The following is a 25,184-nucleotide window of genomic DNA, read 5'->3' on the forward strand; positions in this document are numbered from 1 at the left end:
AATGGCCAGTTGATAGTTACAGATGTGGCATTCACAGGTTAGTAGAGGAAACACAAGACCGTCGAGTTTAGAGAACAGATTGAGCAGTACGGACAATTAGTTTGCTCCTCCTGAGCATAATGGCACACTTGGTGACAGTTTGCAATCATCACATAAATTACATCTCCGATATCATTTAAGAAAATGCAATTTAGAAACAAAAACTTCAGCCGGGAATTCTCCTCTCCCTATGCAGTCAAGCTGTTGCTTTATTTTAGACTCATTAAGTGAAAATACAGCAAAATAGCCCTAACATTTTACCGCTATATTTTCCACAAAGAAACATCTTTAAAATAGCGACAACAGCAGTAACTTCAGTGAATCAAGTTGACACGGTTGCAGTTGATGAGAAAAAATAGTGTTAAATAAAAAAAAAAATAATAATAAAATAAAAATCAGATATGTAGTGAGTTTTTCTAGAATGCACTTGTGGTTGTAATACTTGCACACACCTTCACAATATTAATTTCAATCCTTGTTACAAAAAGCTATTTCCAACTCTTGGCTTTCATAGTTCAGTTTATCCCATCGTACATCTATTCACTAGAATCCCTTTTCAGCATTACTGTACATACAGGTTTTCCTCTCAAATATGGCAACAGGGAGCAACTTCAGAGAATGCAGCTAGGCAACAGTCACCATGTCCGCTGAGCAACAACACGCTTCATCCCCAGCCATCCTGATTCAACATGGTCCTCGCATCCACTTCACTCTCTTCACCATGGCCGCTGTGCCATCCTCTTGTTAGAGAGGTTGCAGGAAGTTAATTCCCCTTTAATACCCAGGACTATACTGCACTTCCGCTACCACAGCTTCCTCACGTCCAGAGGGTCAGTCCAATTTGCCATCATTTCAAAACAACACAAATATGTAAACAGCTTAGAAAATATGCGCACACACAAAAAAAATCCAAAGCATTTGTTTCCACAACGCAGTGTTTCTTTTTTCCTTATTCCTCAGCAGTGCAAAAAATGAGAATACGAGGAAAAAAACAACGAAAACAAAAACAATAAATAGAGTTCCTCTGTTATATATTTCTGTGTTTATGTATTTATATATATATATATATATATATTTATAAAGATGGGTCTCTACATGAGCACGCAGCTCTTGGCCCGGTCCTTCCTCATGGCCGGGGCGGGGTCCAATTGCTCAGTCCGGCCCGGTAGGGGCGGCAGGGGCAGCTGCGACACGCGCTTCAGGCCCCTGCGGGAACTGCTACGCTTTAGCTGGGGCTTGTGCGGCCGCCGCACCGACGCCAGCGTGGTGATGTGGAACACGTCCCGGACGCTGTTCTCCGAAACCTTGGAGGTGCACTCCACGTAGGCCACCGCCCCAATCTGTCGAGCTATCGTGCTGCCCTGCAACACGGAGAGAGACGGAGCCACACGTCACATTCACCATCATCATCATAAATACCATCAGCATCATCTTGTTTTACATCGGGGTTTTTTGTCATTCAAGTTTTTATTAATTTGTCACATTTTTAGAAACAAAAAACAGACAAAGATAACTGAGGGAACATTAGCACAAAACAAAAAAACAAAAAAAACTGGGAAATAATAATAATAATGAAATAAATAAATAATTTAAAATAAAATTAAATTAAAAGTGGCAGTCAATCAAGGCATCCAGTCAGGACAGAGGCTATAAGTCCCCACTTGTTTTACATCTTCACCGCTCATCCTCGCTTTGCCTTTTCTCTTCTGAGTGGTTTTTGCCTGTTTTTTTCTTCCGCTGCTGTACTTGCCTACACTCTGATAGAAATCACTGACCTTGACAGAACAATGTCAGAACGCTACTTCTGACAGCACCACAGTGTTGTTTTGTTTGTCTCCTATCCTCGGGCTTTTAGCGGCCCTGTCAGACACATGAGTTCGCTGCACATCAAGGTGCGGTGTTGCGAGCGCTTTGCAAAGAACACGAAATTCCACGCCTCGCGCCCCATCCTTCGCCATACCACCTTCACCATCTTCAGCGGAAGACTAAAGGCAGACAGAGATGTTGATCTAAACATGTCTGCAGACAAATGAAGCTCCTCCATCTGAGGCATGAATAATGTAGATGCTGTCTCCTCGGTCTGGCGCTGGCTGACTCTATGGCACCAGAGCGGGAACAGAGCAGCACACAGCCCATTGGGCCGGTGGTGACACTGTCTATGCAGCTATTTACAGAGGAGAGACAAAACTCCAGCAGAGCTCCTCCAGCACCACAGCTCACCCCAGAGTAATGTTATAATATACCCAGTTCATTGAGACTGTAAATTGTTTGCTTGAGATCAAATCAGAGAGCCAAATTTAATTTTAAACTCCCCTGGCCCTCCCTCGTCTCTACAGTACAGGCTTCTGCTCCTGTTTCACGGTTAGACTTTAAACCCGCACTCGCGCAGGATCCACACACGCTAAGGTTGCGACAGACGAGACACGACTGCATTTCCCATGACCCCTGGATCGCATGCTCTCCAACACAGAGAGCGCTTTTCATACCCGGCGGACCCGGTTTGATTATTATCAAGGCTGTGCACTGAGCCACATATACGTGTGAGAGGCAGCAAAGTCCTCATTAGGTGTAACGGCAGATTTAGATTCAGGGCGGCGTGGGGGAGGAGAAGGCCGAGGTATCGGGGAGGAGAGATTGTCGTGACAAGCAGAAAAGCTCGATCAGATCTCAGGCAGATTAGTGCGGAAATGTCTGGAGTTCAGCCGGTGGTCACTCTCGCCTGTGACTCCTCAGCTCCGTTGGAATTCAATTTAAGATCAACAATAGGATAACAACACAAGCTATTGGATTAGAGCAGCAAAAAGTTTATTGTGCAGAGCTTTGGCATCTGGTGTGTGACACACATTCTCTGGCCATGTTAGGGGGACAAACAGTAGCTGCCTCAGACAAAAATAGTGACTGAGAATGAGCAAAACAATAGCCTAATGTAAGCCCGGCCACAAACGGTCCCCAGCTATTTGACATTAGCTCTGTGGTTTGCCACTCTAGCCTTTGTTTATGCATCTTATTTACATGAACTGTCTTTTTTGTCAGCTGCTGATTTTTTCGGCGGCTGCCTGCTTTTAGCCTCCAGCGAGCTTTCAGACGGCGGTGGAAAAAAAAAGGCTTCTTTGTTCTGAGGGCTTTTGTGTGGCGCTGAAAAAGCCCCTCCACTTTGTGTATGTCTAACACGGGAGAGCGCAAAATGAACACGCAGAAAGCTGATTAAAATTCACGGATTTACAGAACAGTTTATCAACCCCCATACCCCCCTGCCCTCCCCTTACCCCCCTCCCCCTCTTCTCCCCGTCCCCTTGGCTTAGAGGTCATGGCGGCATGCGATAAAAGGGCTCACTCATTTATCAATGTCCGTTTTTCTATTCATCCTGCATTTTGAAAATCCCTAAATCTGCATGAATATTTCATTTCAGGGAGAAAAATGTGTCCCTAGACATAAACTCCTCCAACCACCCATGCCTCTTCCCGGCCCCTTGCCATAAGCAACCTTACATCGCTGTCAGCAAATTACGGTCAAAACGCCAACCCCAGCAACATGTCCCGAGGGGTTTGGCACAGCTCTTATTCTACGGTAGTTGATTGTGTTGAGTGAGCCTCCTCTCACACTCCCCTCCTCTGGGACTTCACTACAGAAGCAAACGCCGCTGCTGATCCTAGATGGAAAAATCGCACGTTATTGCTGGATTGCTTTCTAATGTCTTTTCTGCGTCCTTTGTTGTTTTCAGACCCCTTTTCCTTTCCCTTCCCTCTTCCTTTCTCCCTTCTCTCTGTCATTATTTATCCCTCCGTTTTTTCCTCGAATATCCATCATGCACTTGTCCTCACCTGTTCGTGGGTGACAGGGATGAGCCGCTGCTTGGAGAGTTCCCTCAGGGTGCTGACGTCTGTCCTCATGTCCAGCTTACAGCCCACCAGCACTACCTTGGCATTGGGACAAAACTCCTGCGTCTCCCCCTGCCACTGTGGACACAAGGAGACAGAAATACATCAGTGATTACCCATCAGTGGCTATGCTAAATACTGCTGAGGCCAACGCAGGGCAGCCTGTATTGACGAGTGAAATGAACTGAACACTGAAGACCTTTACCCTCTCTGACAATGAATACTTCAGCTTGTGGATGGTCTGGGATTGATTCACTAAGGGGGATTAATGCTCTTTTTGCTTCATCTAAGTCTCTTTATAAAAGACATTAGTTCAGTTTAAGGGTCAAAGTGAAATTAAATGTCTTTGTATATAAAGTCTTATTTCAGCATCTTCTGATATCTGTGTTGCTGAGATTAAATGAGTAGATGAGGTTACTTTTGCAGAGCAGTTACATAACATACATTATGTGTGTTATGTTACTAAAATGGATGAAAATTACACTTTTATTGCACAAGCTAAAGAACAATGTGAAATATGACTTTATTCATGATAGCTTGTTTCAGGTTTCTGCAGTATCCGATTTGTTTTATTTTCCTCACATAGCCTCAGTCAACAAATCTATTTCAGGTTCTGTACAGGAAAGGTTGAGCAGTCCTCCTTCAAACATCAGCCCGAGATTAAATGTCACTGCTGAAACTCAGCTGAACCAACATACTATCTTTTCTCTGCAACACAAATACCGAACAGGAGATCTGAAAGGTTCAAATATTCCAGATGCCATGTGCAGAATGTGAGGCCGTGCATTCATCCTTCAAGTTGAACACAACCTTTGACCTTTCAAGCCCATCCCTATTCTCTCAATACCACCCAATCGAAGCGTTTGATTGTTTAACCCTCACTCCTCTGACCACCTCCCCCAGCTGTCGTCCAGTGACCTTGGTGACCCGCTAGTCCCTGGAGGTCAAGAGTCTAATTTGGGACGGTGATTGTGCAACAGGTTTTCCATGTGCCCCCAAAGTTTCAGAGATTACCAGGGCAACAGCTAGGGGTCAGAGGTCACGGCAACCCCCTGCCAGGGGATTCATGGGAAAACCAAAAGCCTGACGGTGGCTCTGCTTGCCCCTGTTGACAGTGTGCACTGAGGCTTGCGAGCGACTCGTGGGTTAAAAAAAAAAGGTGTCTCGGGTTAGATCTACAAAGTCTGTGGGAGCGTTTTAGCAGCTCCCTTCAGACCACTAAACACGTCAACAGGCCGGCCGTGGGAACGTCTTTAGCCCACAAGGGGAGCAGTTCAAAGGGAAACACACACACGGCCTCAAGATGAGAGACCACTGAAGGGCACAGGCCTGTTTTACATGACACACATGCACACAAACAAACCTATTAAGAGGGGTGTCTCCGCACATACAATGGGCATTACACAATATGTGTGGCACACACAGTCTGCCACTGGCTATAAAAACATGACCACAGTCAACCACCCCACCCATACCATACCACACTTTGGCCGCCACCCTGCTCAGAACTGTACGCCACCATACAAATGCTAACTACCAGCATCTGGCTGCTAATCCTGCATGAAACTCACATTTTGAATTTTAAATGCCCAATGCCCCACAGAACTGCAAGGTCTAGGACTCTTAAACAGGCTCTGCAACAGCTTCTCTTTGATTGGGCTGGCGTGGCTAATTTGCGTATCTGATATTCCACTCTAACCCAAACCCAGCCCGGCTGCAAAGCCTCTCCTCCCATTCTTCACTCTGACCCTCCATTCCTCAGAGGGCCAGGGGTCAAGTATCCCTGGATGTTTTGATGGGATAAAGGAATGGGAGGCTCTAACCTCTGTGCTGATTCGCTCTTTTGTTGAGCTATAAAAATGCAAGCTGCTGGCTCAGAAATGTGAGTGAATATAAGGTGCTGATGAGGAAAAACTGAATTCTGTCGGTTAGTTTTCCAGTGTCAAAGCAAACGTTAAATGCTGATCCAAAGTGTTGAGAAGAAGAGATAGACTGACTGAAAGCACTGACCTTCTTCATGACACTGTCCAAAGTCTCTGGGCGGCTGATGTCAAAACAGATGAGAACTGCATCTGAGTCAGGATATGCCAGCGGCCGCACGTTGTCGTAATAGGAGGAACCTGTGGACACACAATAACATACAGCATAAGGTCATGGTCTCCTCTGAGGAATTCCTCTGTGTCAACCTGGTTTTAACCTGATTTAACCCCACGAGGTTCTTCATCCTCACCATATGGCTGATTCTTTTAATTAGAAACATACTACACATCCCTGGGAGGTAATTTAAAGGTCATTAAGATACAGGTATCCCATTAAATCTGGGACGATGACATGCACTTGAACATGCTGCGGCTTCAATGCGCATGCTTGCATTCTGTAAATGGAAATGAGTGTTGATCTTAACAGCTGTGGGCAGATGTTTGAGTATCTTGGTCTCTTGGGTTTTAACACGCACGCAGCTGTGGCCTCTCTTTATCGCAGAGCTCAGGAGGAATGGTGAGGGGTTACTCAGAGAAGCACACACACACACACACACACACACACACACACAAACGTGAATTATAGTGAGCTGTGGACCGGAGGACTTGTGCACGCAATCCATAATCATCTCAAAACGACAGCGAATGCCAGCACAAAGGCCAAACTAAAGGTTGAACCCCTTAATTCTCTCGCCTCGTCCCTCTTCCCGTCTCTCTTGCAGATGGTCTTTTTTTTTTTTTTTTTAAATCTCCCCTTTTTTCCCTTTTTCAACTGTGTGAGATTCGCATGCATGCACTCACACACCTCTCCTCACTCTCGCTTTTCATTTCTGTACCTTGATCAAATTTGAAGGCAGAGTGGCGCCTCTGTACTTTCACAAGCCGCTCTGTTACACGGCTCCTGCACTCTTACTGCTCTCATTAGGAGGCTTGTAAAAATATCTGGTCTCTCTGGGAAACGTGGCTGCGGCTGTGGGCACCCACTGCACCCACCCTGCCTCCCCCCTGCCTCCCCCGGGAGCCGGTATGGACCTGAACTCTTACATTTCGATAGCAACAGCACCCTGGCTGCAGAAATGAAAACTCACAGGACTGGAGACTAAGCATTAGATTCTACACCTACGGCTGCTAAAAGGGGGCATATATCTGTGAACCACATAGAAGGGCACTGCATTCTTTGGTATATATAAATATCCCCAATCTTACGTTCACTGCCTTGTTATTCCAGAGGGTCATACCAAGTGACTATAATAGTTATAGATGATCCTCATACTTGCTGTTACCATGCTCTGAACCCGGCCTGACACAATGGCCTCCCAGCCTGTTGAAGTGCTGCATGCCTTTGTCTGGAAGGGTAAATGGAGTCCGCACAATGGCTGTACAGCCTGTTTTAGCATCACTATGTTCTCTTTGTTAATGATGGAATGAGACTACAACAATGGCTGCACGCGGCCCGTAGCCCTCGTCATTCAGCTGGCTGTCCCAGCCTGACCTCCCCCCCCCCTCCCCTCTGAGAACAATGCAACAGGCTCCCTGTCAGAGCATCGCAGGCTGCATATTGAAGATTGATGGCTTTTGTTAACTTGAGCGACTAAAAGAGTTTGTAGATGAAATTTAGCTCTGCAAAACTCTCTCAAGGAAGTTGTGCAAAATCTTTCATGACTCTTTCACTACCCATTACAGTTTTTGTTTGTTCGTCTACTTTCTCCGCCCGTAGCTTGCCATCTTTTCAGAGTAACATAAGAGGAAAGTAAAGAAAAAAAAAAGTAATTTCTCCCTACACCCTACAGGACACCATCGGGAAGTCATACTTCCCTCCCTGTCTTATTAACACAACAAGATTACTGGTGTTTAGTACTGCTGAGAGAGCAGGGCGAACACACATACACACACACACACACACACACACACACACATGCAAACACACTCCCCAAAAAGCCCAATCACACGGATGCCAGCTCCACCAGTCAGCAAAGTACATTGTACAACAGCGAGCCCTGATTGGTAGTGGTCACACATGAGGTGCTGTAGCTGCTGAAGTCGGTCTTTAGTATGTATCACAGTGCAGCAGGCCTGTACTGAGGTTAGAGCTGAGGAAGAAAAGAGACAGAGCATGGGAGGTGGAGAAAGGACAGAAAAGATTTAATGACTTTGACTGCGGGGTGAGGGCAAGGTGCAGAGGCATGCGAGGATGAGAGGAGAGACCGGGGAATTAAAGTGGAATCCAGATGAAGGGGTAGAGATGTCAGACGAGGGAAAGTTGAGACAATGGCGCTTGTTTGACTCTAGAAGTAATTAGAGGCTGGAACGAGACCTTTGGGATCAATTTGTCAATCCCGCAGATCAAAATGATTGGCAGGCCGCGGTCACGGCAGGCCTTGTCACAGCAAAGCAATTCACAGCTCTTCTGCCCTGAGCGACAGGGAAGCTACCTCAGCACTTTTGCAAAGTCAGAAAAAAAAAGTCCTCTGAGGGAGAGGAGGTGGAGAGGAGAGGGGGAGAAAAAAAAAGTGCTGTGTTTAAAACAAGCCGAGCAGGCACAAATAAAAGCCAATCACCATAACCATCAAGAACAGGAGGAGGAGGAGGAGGAGAGGAGAAAAAAGAGTTTTCCCCGATTGTAAAATATATCACCTCCACTGCCTGAAACGCGCTCGCCCACCTACCAGCTTGAAGACACGACCGGAGATAAAAGAGAATGGAGCTTTGGAGGAGTGGAGGGGGGTGGAGGGGGGGCTGTGGGCAGTCGGTGTTTGGGTAGGTAATGAAAGCACTGGACTCGGCAGGACAGATCAAATAAAGAGGTATGAGAGCTCTGGCTTGGCTATTGGTGGAGCTGGCCTGTGCCCATCCACTGTGAGGTGGAACAAAAGGTCAATTGAATTTCAGACAGAGGCAGGATGAGATGGATGGGGCAGGATGGGGAGATACAGCGAAGGGGGGGGGGGGCACCGCCTGGCAGGCCCACCACAAACCATCACGCCTGGCACTTCCCCTCCCTGCCAAGGAGTGGGACCCTGCCCCGCCGTGCCAAGGACAGGCATAAAACACCGCTCACAAAACCTCTAGCTTTAGCATTAGCCTGATTTAGCACCGGCGATCTCTGCGAGCGGAAAGTGGATTGCTGTCTTTATTTCCACGGGGCTAATTAGAGGCGAGCAGCGGCACGGCGTCGCGCGGGAGGCTCTCTGAGCGGAGGTGACAGAGGTGGGAGGAAAGCGTTCCTCAGCCAGCCGTCAGTCGAGCTTCATCAAAGGCCACAAATATCCCAGAGGATGTCGAGGCGGACAGGAACTTAGTGGAGCGCTAATGTACAGTAATAAGGCTTGAGGGTTTTTTGGTATGACTTAATTTATGCCTCCCGTCCCCTGACACGTCGACTCCCCCGTAGGGACGGTCTGCAGATTTCTCTGCAACATGAGTGTCAGCTCACTAACCGCTCATTCAAATCCTCCACCCTTATGTAAATATTTCTGTCATAGGAGGAAAAGGATTCTAAATGAAACCAAACAATAAAACATAAGTGTTGCAATTTGATAGAGAAAATCTGGCAGGAAAGCTCAGACTCAAATTGAGTGTGCATCAGCATTTACCAGTGGAATAGAGCAAAGCTTTCCAGTCCTTAGTGCATCACTCTGTACCATCACAGCATGAATTCTCTCTCTCTCTCTCTGTTTGGTGCATGCTCAGTGCAGGAGCAGCTGAAAAGCAAACCATTATGAGTGAGGGGGAAAGAATAGCCTTTGCCTAGAGGCTCTCTGATGTGTTCATGCACATATGGCAGGGAGTCCATAGCAACAAACAGCATCATTAGGCCATGTACACACTCTGGAAAACAGCCATGCACACAAACAACAGCCATGTACAGGCAGGGTATAAAGGAACAAACACCCTCTCAAACATCACCAAAGAAAGAGATGGAATGGTAGCAGTGTGATTGAGTTAGCCGCAGCCTATAAACACAACACATTTAACACCACATACACTGCTTCTTTTTTCTCTCCTGCAGCTGTTTTCCTCTTGAAATCCACCTTCAAAGCAAAGGCAAAACATTTCAAGTTGGGGTGGCCGAGTATCGTAGCAACCTGGAGGGATGCAAATGGCTTCATTGTGAGGCCCTGAAAGGAAGTAAGGAGGAAGAGAGCAAGAGAGCAGGAGAGAGAGGGAGTCGGGAAGAGAGCGAGGCGAATGTGGAGGCTAATGACTTTGGTGCATTGACGGTTAGAGGTGACTAAAAGGAGAGAAGAAGAGGATTGGGGCTCCATCTTTTAAGAGGCTGAGCAGACTTTTTCATTACTGAAGGTCCAGTCTTCAACAGAGGAACTGCTCCTCATTCAGGGCTCCACTCAAATAGAGATAAACAGAGTGTGCTGCCAAACACCCTCACAAAGGAAGTGTAGTTACTTTGACCCTGTGTACTGCCATCCTGGTATATAAGACAGCATATGTTTTATTGTGTCTATAACCCTGCACAGTATTTTCTTTTACAAGCCCATATGCACAATCCAATACAACCTACCACAAATGGCGCAGCTGACCTTATTCCCACAGCAGCCATTTTGAACTTATGTCAAACTCCAGGTGGGAAACTCTACCTGGGATATATGGCATACAAAACTAACTTTATTTCGACACAGAAGTGAGGACTTAATATAGACCTAACAGTTACCAAATTAGCTAGCGATCTTGGGAACAACAACTACAGCGACTGCTTGAATTTAGCAAGGAATTGAATTTCGAGTAGTTTCCCATCCCTAATGTGATATAAGTTAAAAATGGCTGCCATTATGCACGTTTGAAATATAGAACCTGCCAATGGGAAACAATCTTTGCAAATCCAACTCAGATTCAGATTTCACCATCACTCAAATACAAGCCAGATTTGATCATGTATAAACATAAATAAACCATGTAGCTTTGAAATACATTAAACACTCATGTTATCTTCCACGTCCTCAATGAATTTCCGAGTGAAAAATTAGTTCAATCCAATCAAACAAACACAAAGTCTGTAATGAGGCGACCACAGCAGGCCTTCTGCTCTGGACTGGGGCTTTACATAGGTGGCATTGTGCAGTCTGACATATACAAGACTGTATATCCCACCCACACACACACACACACATGTGTACGCACACATGCGGATAAAGCTGTTGATCTGTAATAGAGATGGCTGTGTCAAGTTTTCAAAGGCATTAGCACACAGCCGGGACAGTGGAGGTGACAGTGGGTTAAATGGCCATTAACCTTCCATGTCTGCAGCCTTCACACCGGGGATATTGATCAAAGCCCCTCTGCTTTCCCTCTGGAGGAAGTGCAGCCTTTGAAGGGCGTTGAGCACCTTCAGCGGATCAGCTCAGAGCCGCGCTGTGGAGGAGTTAATGCCTGTGTCTGTCTTCCAATTGCAGGTTGAAAAGCAGAGGCTGGCCGCACCACTGACAGCACAGGCAGGGGACAGAGCAGCACTGCTGTCTGCCTCCTGCCGGCCCCGGGGGTATGGAGATGGAGTAGTGTGTCTCTTTCTTCCTCAATCCCCCCTTTATACCCCCCCACCACACACACACACTCATACCACCTGAGAAATGGCTGCGCATTTCATCTCCTGTTGTTTGATCTCGGTGTCTCTCTCAGGCTCTGGTTCATGCTGTGCTTTGCTTTCATTTTTCTTTAAAGATCACTGTTTCTTTTGTCGCTCTACGCTTCTGTCTATCTATAAATTCCCCTCTTGCTGAAAAAAAAACAAAAAAACAAACAAACACCAATCATGTCTCTACTTTGGTTTTCCCCATTCCAATTTATTTGAGCATCGACTGTCTTACTTCAGAAGATTCGGTGTGTGTCGGTGAGCTCCTAAGTGACGTAATTCATTCCTGGGAGATCTTGTGTGTTTGGATGTTTCAATACAAACACTAACTTTTGCATTTGTTTGTATGAGGAAGTCAAGTAGCTGTGAACGGCTGCTGGCTGTGTACAGGGAACACACGCAGATCCTGTTTTTTTCTCATTTTTTTCTGTTTCTGTTTCCTCAAGCTCTGCGCCTCTCACACCAAGACCACTGAGTCCTGTCAAAGCAGCAGCAGACTGTTTAGACAAGACACACCAAATAACACTGTTCAAAAAAAGACAAGAGCTAGTTAAAGAACACCAGATGCGCACTTTTTGTTCTCTTGCACAACCTCCTTCACCACTTAAATCCGCCCGTGTTCGACCACGGTTCTTCCTGATATCTCCGACACAGGCTGTAAGTCTTATGATGTTAATAATAATAATAATAAACTTTATTTATATAGCACAGGCACATAAGGGGTTAGTAGATCTTTGATATAATTAGGGGCCTGGTCATGTAAAGCCTTGAAGGTCAACGGTAAAATTTTAAAATCAATGCGACAATGAATGGGAAGCCAATGCAGGGAGGCCAGAATTGGAGTTATATGATCTCGTTTTCTTGAACCAGTAATAATCCTAGCAGCAGCATTTTGAACCAATTGAAGGCGAAAGAGGGAAGCTTGAGTAATACCTGTGTAGAGGGCATTACAGAAATCTAAACGAGAAAAAATAAAAGGTATGGACAACCTTGTGTAAATCCTCAAAGGATAAGAAGGATCTAGTTTTTGAAATTAACTTAAGTTGAAAGAAGCATGATTGAACAACCTTCTTAACTTGGTCATCAAAACAAAGGCCAGAATCAAATAAAACACCCAAATTTCTTGCAGTTGGCTTAATGTTATGTGATAGAGCTCCAAGATTGCAGGCTATCTGACTGAAAGACTTGGGTGTGGCAAACAAGATAATTCCGTTTTGTCATCATTAAGTTTGAGGAAATTTTGAGAAGTCCAGCAGTTGATATCAGAAAGGCAGGCGGTAAGTTGAGTTAGGCTGCTATGATTAGTGGGTTGTAGCGGGACATATAACTGGGTGTCGTCAGCATAGCAATGGTACTGTACATTATGCTTATTAATGACCTGACCCAAGGGCAGCATATAAATGGAGAGAACAGTAACGGCCCCAAGATTGACCCTTGAGGAACGCCATGAGTGAACTGGGAAACAGAAGATGAGGAATTTCCAACAACAACAGAAAAGGTTCTATTGGACAGATAGGAGCATAATAAGTTGAGAGCAGACCCTTTTAGACCAAACCAAGTTTCAAGGTGCTGTAGAAGGATAGAGTGGTCTACTGAAGGCCGCACTCAGGTCTAGCAGGACCAGAATGAAGCTTTCACCTTTATCTGCAGCAAGGAATAAGTCATTTGTCACCTTGACTAGGGCCGTCTCAGTACTGTGTAGAGCTCTAAAACCAGACTGATAGTTATCTAAAGTGCTGTTAACATTCATATAATCAATTAGTTGAGAACAATAACTTTCTCCAACACCTTAGACAAAAAATTAATTTTAGAAATAGGTCGGTAATTGCTCAGAGTGAGCGAGTCAAGATTAGGTTTGTTTAACATGGGTTGCACAATTGCATGTTTAAAGGAAGAAGGAAAAATACCAGTGGCCAAGGAGCAATTAATAATTGATAAAAATGCAGGGACTGACAGTACGCAATACGTCTTTTAAAAGTTTAGGGGGAATAATATCAAGCTGGGAAGAGGATTTAATATGAGAGACAGTGGTTTCTAGGACTGAGAGGGAAATTGGCTGGAATTGAGTCAGCACTGCACAGTTTGAGGGGGGGACAGATAGGACATGCATGTCTGAAACGATCTGAGTCCTAATATTCTCCACCTTTTTAACAAAATAAGTCAGGAATTCCTCCACTAATTCAGGGCTGACTTCAGTATTAGAGGTGGAGGAACCGCTGACAGCAGAATCAATAACCTTAAATAAAATTTTGGAGTTAGGGGAATTGCTGGAAATCAAACTGGAGAAATAGGCTGATCTTGCCTCTTTAACAGCAGTCTGATAGTTGACCATGTGACTTCTTAGGATGTCTAGGGAAACTTGTAACCTATTAGCCTTCCATATACGTTCAGCTTTTCTGCATTGTCTCTTGAGGGCCTGAGTGTGCTCATTGAACCAAGGAGAAGGATTATGCTTTTTCTTTCTGATTTTAAGAGGAGCGATATGATCAAGGATGGAGAGGCAGGTAGTGTTGAAAGAATTAGCCAGAGCTTCCGGGCACTGTTGCTGCATAAAAGAGCTCGAGGTTAAGGTATTGGAGAAGGCTTCACAGAATTTACTGGCAGAAACAGTATTAAAAACACGTAACAGAACAGTGGCACACGGCTTACTAGAGAGAGGAGATAAGGGAACATTAAAAACAATGGCTTTATGATCTGAGACATAAAAGTCAATGAGGTTCATATCATGTTTGTTTTTGATCTGGTTGCTCAACTTGATCATGTGAAAGCAGTGCAGGAGGACATGTGAGGTGGGGGGGGGGGGGGGAGGTATTTTGAAACCAAGAAGACCAGTTGGACTATCCAGTTTCACTCCTTAAAAGCGGGTGTGTTGGTCAGACAAAGGGCTTCAGGACTCAGGTTGTGAACCCCCTCCCACGCGGCGGGTGGAGGAGCCACGGCTGTATAGGGATATCCAGAAAAAAGAATTCTTTGACCAAGTAGAGGTGATTGCCATGCTGCAATGGATTCTGCTCTGAAAAGGCCCTCACACACACACACACACACACACACCTCTCTCTCACACACACACATATAGAGGAAGCATTCAAAATTCAAATTCATATCCCCTTTCACCTGTAAGACAGCAAAGATCGGATCCTTTATATCCATTCCTCCACATCTTTCACTCTCAGATTCTCTCTTTTCAACTGGGAACTCGTGTTCCCAGTTGAGGATTTTCATTAAAACTTGTAATAACATTGACTGCACCTTCTCTGTCCGTCGCCGTCTGTCTAATATGAAAGAAGGGCCGAGCGTATTCAGGCAGCTGCTACGGGGGATATGAAAGAAAAGCTTGCGAGCGGAGAAGGCCATCCTCTGCTCCATCGACTCCACTTCCTCCAGTGCATAACCATCCAAACGCATCCCTATCATGGCCCTATCTATCCCCGGCCCACTCTGCAGCCCCCCAGGGAGGCCGCCGGGAAGACATGGCACTACTTCAAGTGCAATTTCGCTTCCACAAAAGCGGCGGCAGAGAGACAGAGAGAACATCGGATCTTGTTTATAAATAAAGTCATCCATAAATGATGGGCGCTGTGGAGTGCGGGTGAGTGGGGCGGAGAGGACGCAGGTGGGGGGTGAAGGAGGGAGGTGAAAGACAGCCTCTCCCCCCCTGTATCCTCTTACGCTCGGCTGGGTCGCAGGCGGACGCCGAGAGGGTTTCGCTCCTACGGAGGTGGGAGGCCGGAGGGATCAAGCGCCGGCTCTGGGCGGGGGGGTGGGGGGGGGCACGGGCAGAATCAGCCAGCGTGGCTGTTTGAAGTGGGCTGATCAAAGCTGGCGCCGCATCGGGTTCTGTTGCACTCGCCAGAGGGAGCGGACCAGGAGAAAACACACAGTCCCCGCACAGTTCCCTGGGTGGGTTTTGGTGTCTGCCTGAGTGACTGAATCACATGCTGCTATTGCTGAATGGATAACAAATACCTAGTTGAGTGTCAGGGTGAATTACTGTGTCACCATTTTTTGTTAAGCCAATTTAACAGAGAGACAGGAACATATGAGAGAGAAAAAATGCAAGAAATGGACAATTCTTGAGAGAAAACTGAATCTTTTGTGTCCTGTCATTCACAAAAAAGCTTAACAATTCAAGTCCATGTGCCCTTGAAATGACTCCATTTAGGATCAATAACTTCCTACTGTGTCACTGGATTCCATTGCATCGGGCCATGGATCGCATTACTACGGGTCACTGAAGGCAGAGGTCACAGCTTTGGCACAATTAAAGCAAGCTCCCAGTGTCTCCCAAAACAATAGACAAAAACAAAGCATTACATCCCCTACAGGACGGCTGTGTATGTGCTGAGTGGCATATGTACATGCGCCTAAATGTTTGGCATGAGAAAGTGAAATAAGAGTGCTGCAGCGGTTTAAAAGCGTGACACAGTCCGTGTTTGTGTGTGTATCTGCTTCCCAGAGGACCGAGTGGGTCAGGTCCCATGGGTGCCACCAACAAACCTGACCCACAACACAACACAAAGCCTCGAGGGAGGGGGGCAGTTGGGGCGGGGGAGGGGGAGGGGGCAAAAGGGAATAGGCACAGATGTACGCTTCTCCTTCTGTCTCTTCCTTCTGTCCCCTTTCCCAGTCTTCAATGAAGTGAACACTTGCTCCTCTTATACCATGCCCCCCCTCCCCTAACAACCCCCCCCCCCCACCCCCACCCCACCCCACCCAACCCTTCCCCATTGGTCGGGGCAGCTGCTGTGTTTCCCAGCCTCATTGTGTCCCAACTGCAACCCCAAGGCCCCTCATCGGCCCCCATTACGCCTCTGGTCAGCTGAGACACAATAGGAGGGGTGACAGGGTCATGGCTGTTGGAATTCCCATACACTAAACCCACTCAATCACACACATACCCACACGCATGTAAACACACACATATATATGCACACATGCACGCACACGCATCTCTTTCGCTCTTGCATCTCTCTCTCCCTAGAATATTTATTTATAGCGATTTATTCTAATTTCTGCCCTCTTGTTTCTGTCCATCTGTCCCCTTTTATGCAACAAAACTGTGAAACTTAATTTTCTCATTGTCTGTCAGTCATTATGATAGCCTTATGCTGCTGTGCTAGTAGTACAGCGTAGCGAGGCTTAACACAGGGCTTGTAATCTGAGTCAATGAGGGCTCATCAAAAGCTTTAAGTGCTCTTTTTCTTTTGCAACATACCAAAAGACTCGTGCTCCTTTTAATTCTGGCCAGCAAATGTTCAATCCCTAATAACTAATTATTGTGATTATTCCATTGGCATATTAAGTAAGTAAGAGCCATATGCGGGCTATCAGCAGTGTGCAGAGCCGTTCAGCGGTGGACATGCTATTTAAGCAGATTATACAGTTTTGCCTGGCGTTCAGCAGTAAGCTGACAGTACATGAGGGGTGAGATACAGTGAAGGAATGTATGGTAGAGCTCGGCTCATGGCTGTATCCATGGTCACACAGGCTCCTCTTACAGAGATAAGAGATCATAAGGACTGGGAAGTTGCATGAGAGATCCATTATCTTGGGCCGCCCAGAAGCTGCCATGTGCCTGTTTTACTGTTTATAGACGGCCGGACATGTGAGCAGCTCGGGACGTTGGGTGTGTGCCTGTGTGGTACAGGTGGCAAGCTGCATGTGTGTGTGTGTATGCGTGCCAGCAATGCGTGAGTATAAGCATACTGTATGTGTGTTTTCTGTGTGCCACCGAGGACGGCAGATATTGTGTGTGGTAATTACAGCCTATGTGTTCCTGTCAGTGTGGCTGGCTGGCTCTCATGCAGCTCCTGCCCACCCTCTGCTCAACGGAGGCCCTGACTACAGGTCAGCTCAGCCCCGTGCTTCAGCAGCCGCCTTGACTAATGGCCTATCAGAGATGGAGACCGCAGACGAGGGAAAGAAAAAGGGGAGGGGAAATAAATAGAAAAGAGAGATCATTTTCATAGCTAGCAGCCTGGCAATCCACCTCCGGATAAGAGAGTATTTTTCTGTTCTAGTTTCCTTCGTGTTTTTTTTTTTCATCTTTTCGTTCAGAGTCTTACAGCTGCTGTAATGTACAAGCAGTCATTTCCCCTTGAGCATGTTGACCCTTCTTGTAATAGCATGTGATTCAGACGGTGCTGAGCTCCAGGGATTGAGCCATAGCTGCTCGCCTGCCCAGGGCGGGCGAGCAGCCACCACAGTCTCCACAATGTCACACAAAGCCACTCGGAGAGGCAGGGTGCAGCGGAGTGGCAATACTGCACAGTACAGCCTCACTTATCCAAGCTGTTTGGAGCTGGAGATCATTTTGTTGTAATGCCAAAATAAGTGCACACATCTGTATTCTGAATGCTGTTCCATCTGATTAGCAGTTTAAATTAATTTATCAATGAGGAAATTCCAAGAATTACTCTCAATCAGTGGAATATATTTTTTTTTACATTGCCACATTTGTATGTTCATTCCTGTGCTAGGGACTGGTCAGCTGAGAAGTTTATGGTTTGGATGAATAAAATCCCAGGCTATGTGCTGTCTGACTGTGTACAATTTATAATTGTACCACACAAAATACTGCACATCCACTGCTACCACACACAGCGCCTGCCGTTTGATTTCGACTATGTAAAAGCACTTTGTGGATGCCAACCAGTGACTGTAATCCCTGGAATTATCAGGTGGAGCCTGCCAGAGAGGCTGCAGGCTCATCCCAAACCTGCCGCCGGGGGATGAGAGCTGTGGAGGGGCAGGAAGGAATATATTCCCTGTGAAACCCGCCGTCGAGCCCATAGGGCCTCAGAGGAGAGAACGGTTCCCCCCTCCATCCAAAAATACCTTCACAGGCATTCCAGTACTGTCTGTGGAGATTGGAGACCTGGCACAAAGGCACAAGTTTATTTCCAGCTCCAACATGGCACTCACGTCATTTTATGTCCAACTGCATTATTAGCGACTGCTCTGTGTCCTTCAACCTTTCTGAGCTCAACTACAAAAAAAACTAGCACTTGTCATATATGACATGAAAAGGGAAACTTCCATGAATATTTTACAGTGTGTTCTTTTCACAGATCCAATGCATGTTAAGTGCTCTAAATGTTACGCCTGACATGCCTTTTCATGCGCTAAAAATAGCATTGGCAGCAGCCTCACCATTATCGGAAAAGAGCCTCGTATATATGCTGGCACTTATGTGATACAATAGATACTAAGACACTTTACAATACATTCATGTGCCATTTATGACACTTTATTGGTGTTATAATGAGTGTGTCTTTATATACGCATGAATTGGATGTGGTGGGTTGGGGAAGAGGGCCTTTCCTAACTTCTATGCGTCATCCAAAGAAGAGGCCACAAACGGTTATTTTCGATTATTTGGCCTACCTTGCAGTATCTTCTGTTTACTCATTACCCAACACTGTCATGCAGGCGTTCGTTCCCGACACAGGGGAGTGCCTTCGAGCCTGCTATGCATCATCAAAACAGGTTTTCGTTTAGGCAGTTATTGCCCTGGGCTGGTTGAGCAAAGAGCAGCAACGGCTTTCAGGGCTTGGGCTCGGCGCATACATGAAGGCTTGTGAGCAGCAGCTCAAAGGATGTCATCATCCTCCCTTCAGGATGCTGCTGACAAAAAAATAAACAAAAGATATATTTACACTCTGTGGTTAAATATGTGCTCTGCCGTTTCAGCAAGAATCATTACCTAAACACTATCTCATTCTCAACTCGGAGAAAAGCAACACTGAAGGAAAACGAGAAACCTTGGTTTTTAATCGTTAACCGCGGAGTCTAACATTACAGTAGTGAATCGAAGAGTAAGGCCAATTGTAGCAGCCAGTCAATACTCATATAATCCTACTTTAACCCTCTAATCGGCGCGCTCGCTGCTCAGATCACGTCAGGCCCGCCAGGACTTTGTGAGCATCCTCCGGCTCCAGCGAGATGTAGGGGTTGAGGGCAGAGGGGGGGTCTGTTGGTTTTATTTCTGCTCTGCGTCGCGGTTGTAGTTCACTCACTCTCTATTAAAGATTAATCAAGTGGAAAGCGTTGAGGAACGGAAGGCCCTCTGAACTGTGCGTGTTTACACAGGCCTCTGGATGCCCTACTGGTCCAGTGCGCTGAGAATGTGGGGCTTAAAGAGCATATAGACACCAGGAATGTTGGAAAGTCAGTGTGAGAGAGACAGAGAGACAGCCAGACTGTGATACTCAGACACTGAGTGAGGTTCTGGGAGTGGAGGATCATACTTGCAGTGTCTTGTTATCGTCTCTCAAGTCGAAAACAATCACACCTAGGACTGTGAAGACACAGACGGGTCTGCTGTGAGAAGTGGGCCACATAAAATCATGAAATATGTCTGTCACAGAGGATGACTCAACAGAAAAGGGGCTCTGACATTACTTGTGAGTGGTAATCTCTTCAAGTAATGATCCGTGACATTTTCAGGTAAATAAATGTCAGTTTTTCTCCCCTGTATCGCTGATTAATATAACCTAATAGAGATTCAACCTATACCCAGTTATGAAAGCTTTTACATTTGCTGTTCTAAACACCTGGTGTCTGGTAGGTCTTTCCTGGGAAAAATCTCTTGTGCATAGGAAGTGATGCATTTTATGTTTACAGTTTGTTTGGAATAAACAGAAGAAGAACTGGGTAGTTAGCATGAGCAGCGATAGCCACCATGGCTGAACAGACAAAGAAAAGAGCGCCAGCTACAGAAACTCAAACTGTATCAACAGAAAATCCAAGGAAAGAGACGTCACAGTACTGGACACACTGCTTGATTGACAGGTGATCTCTGGGACGTGCAGTGCAGAAACACCACAGCAATGAGCGCTGAGCGACAAAGATGTTGTCAAAATAAAAAATAAAACAAGAATCTTGCGGATTACCACTTTAAAGTACACTCCGGCATGACTAACCAGAATATAAGAGTTCTAGTTTTCATATGAGAATCAGGTCAGGCATCAGTAGACCGGAGAAGGGAAAGAGAAAGAGACGTGACTGTACTGCTGTAGGAACTTTGGGGAAACCCAGCCTGTCATGACTTGGATGTTGTAAGAAACAGGCCTCCTGCAGCACGTCATGGGGTAATACTCTGGGGCTGGAGGGAATCTTTCCCAGGCAGAAATACCATATTGGGAAGAGAGGAAGAGGGAGATAATGTCTCAACCCAGACTGGCTGACTACCAATGTGCCAGTCTGTGAGCAGCAGCAGTGTTCACTAATCACATATTATCACCCAGTCACATTGACATTTTGACCACTTACAGCTTGGACTGCTTTATATGTCAATTAAGACATAGTTACATGCAATGCTGAAATAGACCATCTATCACAACATATACACTCTCTCTCAAACAGACACACACACACACACACATACAATGACTTTTTCTCATTTGAATTCCATTCAATCAGTTTCTAATTGAATTAATTCTCCAGATGGTCCTGAGCTGAATGCGGGGCAGAATACAAAGCAGAGCTGGATGTTGCCCCCTGGTCCCCAGAAGCCATAAGGCCTCCCTGTTTCTGTTTATGCTTCTTAAAATAAGCATCCCATTCATTTAGAGCTGCAACACAAACACACACACAAGCGCACACACATGCACACACACACACAGTTAAGCTCAGTAATGACCTCAATTAGATAAACACCTCACCCCTGTTCTCACCCATCTAGACTAGACCTTGTAGAAGAAACAGAATTAATGAGACCGAACTAATCAATGGTCTACTTCCATGCCGAAACAATGAATGCTGGGAACATTGTTAATGGCAATATGCGTCCACCATGCCAGAGGAGTGTGAATGAGGCCAGGCACGAGTTGTTAAAGCAGCCTCACCTTGGATCGCAATCAATAATGCCTTGCAAATGCAGTGAGCCCACAGCGGTCTGACATCCTCAGCAATTAAAAGGAAGACAGAAATATATAAGAAGAGAAAAAAAAAAAAGAATTATGGCATATCTGTGTCGGAAAAGGTTGTGGCTTGTGAAGGGCAAGTGGGGGATTGACTGATGCAAATGTGTCTTCAGAGCGACTGCAGCAGTAGGTTCGGATAGAGCAGTGGTTCTCAAGCTGGGGGTCGCGAGACAATTTTGGGCGGTCATGAGATGGGATAGGAAAAACACATTTCTACTATACAAATGTGTAATTTTCCTGATTTTTCTCTAATTTTTGCTTTTTGTCTTGCGAAATACTGAATTATTTTCAGCCTCTAGGCGTCCTCTGATAATCAAATGAAGGCAAAATCATTCTTTGGTTGAGCTGCTCGCCACTCTGCATATGCAGCCTGTGACGGGGGGTGGGGAGGTCGTGAGTAGGCATCACTTCGGTTTATGGGGTTACGAGCCAAAAAGGTTGAGAACCACAGAGATAGAGGACCAGCAGCTGGACTGGAGGAGACACTAGAGCCTGGGCATTAAACTGCTGCTGCTGCTGCTGCCAGGGTACATGAGAGAGACAAACAGAGGAGGAGAGGGAGGGAGGGAGAGCCAAAGGAGGGGAGTGGAGGAAGCAAAAAAATAAATAAAACAGATTCAAAAAGAGGAAAGATAGGAGACGGGCTATTTTATTTAGATGAAAGCCTTTTTCATCTAAGTGTGAGCCAATTAATTTTCTTGTTGAGAGAAAATATGAACATCTGTGTTTGCTATGAATCAGTGAATAATAGTGCAGGCAAGTACCTCAGAACACACACACAACACACGCACACACACACACGCCCTATGGGTAGGGTGACGTCATGTTTGTATTGGGGTGGGCGGCTCCTGGCTGAAGAAAAAAGACCAGGGGTGGTTTAGGGGTTTAAAGATGGACAGAAGCACAACACTCCCACTGCATAAGTAGGCCCTTCTGGCAAAGAGATAAGGAACTCCTCTAAGTTGCGGCCCCAAGCCCCAGAGGGCCCCGACCCCTGACTGACAGGCTCAAGTAGATTTACTCTCTGGGTCAACATGGGGTCCAAGAAAAAACAACATTCTTTAGCTGAATGACCATATAACATAAAAATACCCCCTTGATCCATCCGGAAGATACTTTTAGGTTTGGGAATGTTTATGGCAATGGAAGGAATTCCCCCTTGGGAGGCTCCCATGTTCAGTCCTCTAACGTCAAAGCCAGTGATGAGGTAGACGAGACTGTGGGACTGGCCAGCCGTGTCATCGGTCACAGGGCTAGCTAGAGCCTCTGATGGGATGATGAGATGCAGAGTATCAGAGTAGCTCGCAGCAGTAAACTCATCCATCCTGACAGGCTGGGGATGAAAGTGGAGCACGGCATTCTGCAAAGATGGACATCGCTCAAGTAGAAGGAAGCAAATCCCAAGGATGCTACTTACTGCCTGGTCTCCATAACTGCTTTCCCAGTGAGGAGCATATCCATGCAGTAAAAGCCCATTCACACAAACCCATTTACCAGACAAAGGAGGGATGATTAGTTACCAGAGGAAGTCTCTATTTATGGCACAAGGCTGCTGTTGACTTGGATTTCTCTGTGTGAAACAACAATCAAAACTAGAGTTCGACCGAAATGGGTTCTTGAATGTTGATACTGATATTTTTAGACTGAAGTCACCGATAGCTGATATTTTGAGCCGATATTCAGTATCTACAAAATTGTATCATAGCAATTGCAGTGTCAGGATGGAAAAGCCTCTGAAACAGTATTTAGACCATCATGGGACACCAAAACTCTCCACTGAAACCCAAACTAATGGAATTCTTTAAGGGTTAGCAGCTCTTTAAAGCAGGTTGGCCCACCGGGGAAAAAAATAATTAATTTACAAACAGAATCGAAACAATTAAACGACTAAGTAAAATGTGCAAAGAAAATAAAACTTCATTGCAGGTTTGACAGTCCAGGGAGGAACCTCCATCATATCAGCAGTGTCAATATATCACCAGTGGACAATATCAGCCGATATACATCAGCAAACCCATACATCGGTCGAACCCCAATCAAAACACACTGAAACAGTTGAGATGTGTAAAGAGCAGCTAGGGGTCCCTTCAGGCCCATCCTGTCTGAGTTACACCCTCCAACACACACACACACACACAGTCGCCTGACCCCGGACCAGAGCATGGGAAGAGGCAGCCACACACAGCGAGGAATGCAAACACTCGAGCACTGACAGACATGGCTGGCACCGAGGTTTACAGCAAAGACAACAATCAAAAATAGCAGATGCCCCAAGCAAAAAAAAAAAAAAAAAACGTCCATCAGAAGTTGGCTAGGTCAAAGCAATTTGTCAAAGAGATGACTGTTGGGAAAGTTGGGGGGGTTGAGGCAGCCCTCCCACGGCCGCACCGGGGACAGGAACCATGGTGGCGCAGCGACAGAATTGATTTGATGTCAGCCTTTAAGAGATGATGCAGACACAGATATGAAATTGTCTTACCTGACGTGTCCCACATATTCAGCTCGATCCGCTGCTTGTCTATCTCAAAACTGGCTGTGTAGTTTTCAAAGACCGTGGGCACGTAGTTCTGAAAACAAGAGACGAGGTTTATTTTTGTTATCCAATTAAGGGGACAAGATAAGCATGTGTTTATAGAGACTCTACACTAGCGGGAATAACATACTTGAAATGATTTGCCCATACAGAAAAGCACTAGAGTATTGGTTAATTAAGGATAGGCTACATGTACAAATATAACAGCAAAGCTATAAGTCCCTATATTATAGAAATAGTATAATGATAGGCTACTATAGGAGATCAAGAAAATGCCATTAAGTTTTTTATTATTTTTATTATAGGAATAGATTTTTCTTTGCTCAAATAATGTAGCCACAGGCGTGACTGCCAATAACCACAATTCTCCCTCTCTCTGTATTGTTTAATTTCTCTCTCCAGGCAGGTGGAATATGTAACCTGCTGAATAAGTCCAAAAGTTAAAGTGTCCAGTAATGCATTTTAAAAGAAATACTGTGGTGCTGCATGCTTTCAACTCATTCATAAACTCCAGTGTCTGGTCTGATCTCACTGCCTCCAGATGCTTCAGATTAAAAAAGACTCAGTTTGGACTTTTGACAGATCACCTACCTCTGGATAGCAGTCCTTGGCAAAAACGTGCAAGAGTGCCGTTTTACCACATTGCGTGTCCCCGACCACCACAATCTTGCAGCGGCTGCCTAGACTGTCCATGTTTTGTCCGTCAGAGGTGTATTCTTGACGCGGGGACGGGTTGCATTCACCATCCGATAAGAGACGCGGCGGAAGGGAAGAGTGGATGGGGAAAAACGCGCAAATACATGCGCCGATCCGGTGCGCTTTATCCGCCTCCTCCTGTCCGACGCGCAGCCCCTCCGGTCCCACTGAAAGACTGTGTCTGACTGATTGGCTACCAAAACCACAGGCAGGACTCACATCCCTTCCAGAGAAGTCCGGTACTTTTATTACTGGCCACGCCTTCCCAATATTCACGTCCGACAAGATAGCTCACTCACTCAACTATAATATCCTTGTAATAGTCCTATAGGGAAATGTCAGTGGGACTCAATATAGAGTTTATAGGGACGATATCACACTCTTATGTTTTACCTCCTATGGTACCTCTATAATATCGCTATAATATTACTATTGAGACTTACAGTATATCTGTGGGACACAAAAATGTTATCGAGACCATATCCCACTTTATGTATTGCCTTCTATGGTATCCCAATAATATCGCTATAATATTACTATTGAGACTT

General features: G+C 45.7%; 1 protein-coding gene across 1 annotated transcript; it reads right to left on the reverse strand.

Annotated features, from left to right (window-relative positions):
* Positions 1-223: 223 nt before the first annotated feature.
* Positions 224-24,826, reverse strand: rnd2 (Rho family GTPase 2). Its single transcript, XM_071909276.2, has 5 exons — positions 24,532-24,826; positions 23,887-23,974; positions 5,929-6,038; positions 3,862-3,996; positions 224-1,400 (listed from the first exon to the last, which is right to left on the reverse strand). The coding sequence occupies exons 1-5, from the start codon at positions 24,631-24,633 to the stop codon at positions 1,131-1,133; spliced, it is 705 nt and encodes a 234-aa protein (XP_071765377.1). The 5' UTR covers positions 24,634-24,826; the 3' UTR covers positions 224-1,130.
* Positions 24,827-25,184: the final 358 nt, after the last annotated feature.

This window comes from Centroberyx gerrardi, chromosome 7, assembly GCF_048128805.1.
Source record: "Centroberyx gerrardi isolate f3 chromosome 7, fCenGer3.hap1.cur.20231027, whole genome shotgun sequence".
Classification (NCBI taxonomy): domain Eukaryota; kingdom Metazoa; phylum Chordata; class Actinopteri; order Beryciformes; family Berycidae; genus Centroberyx; species Centroberyx gerrardi.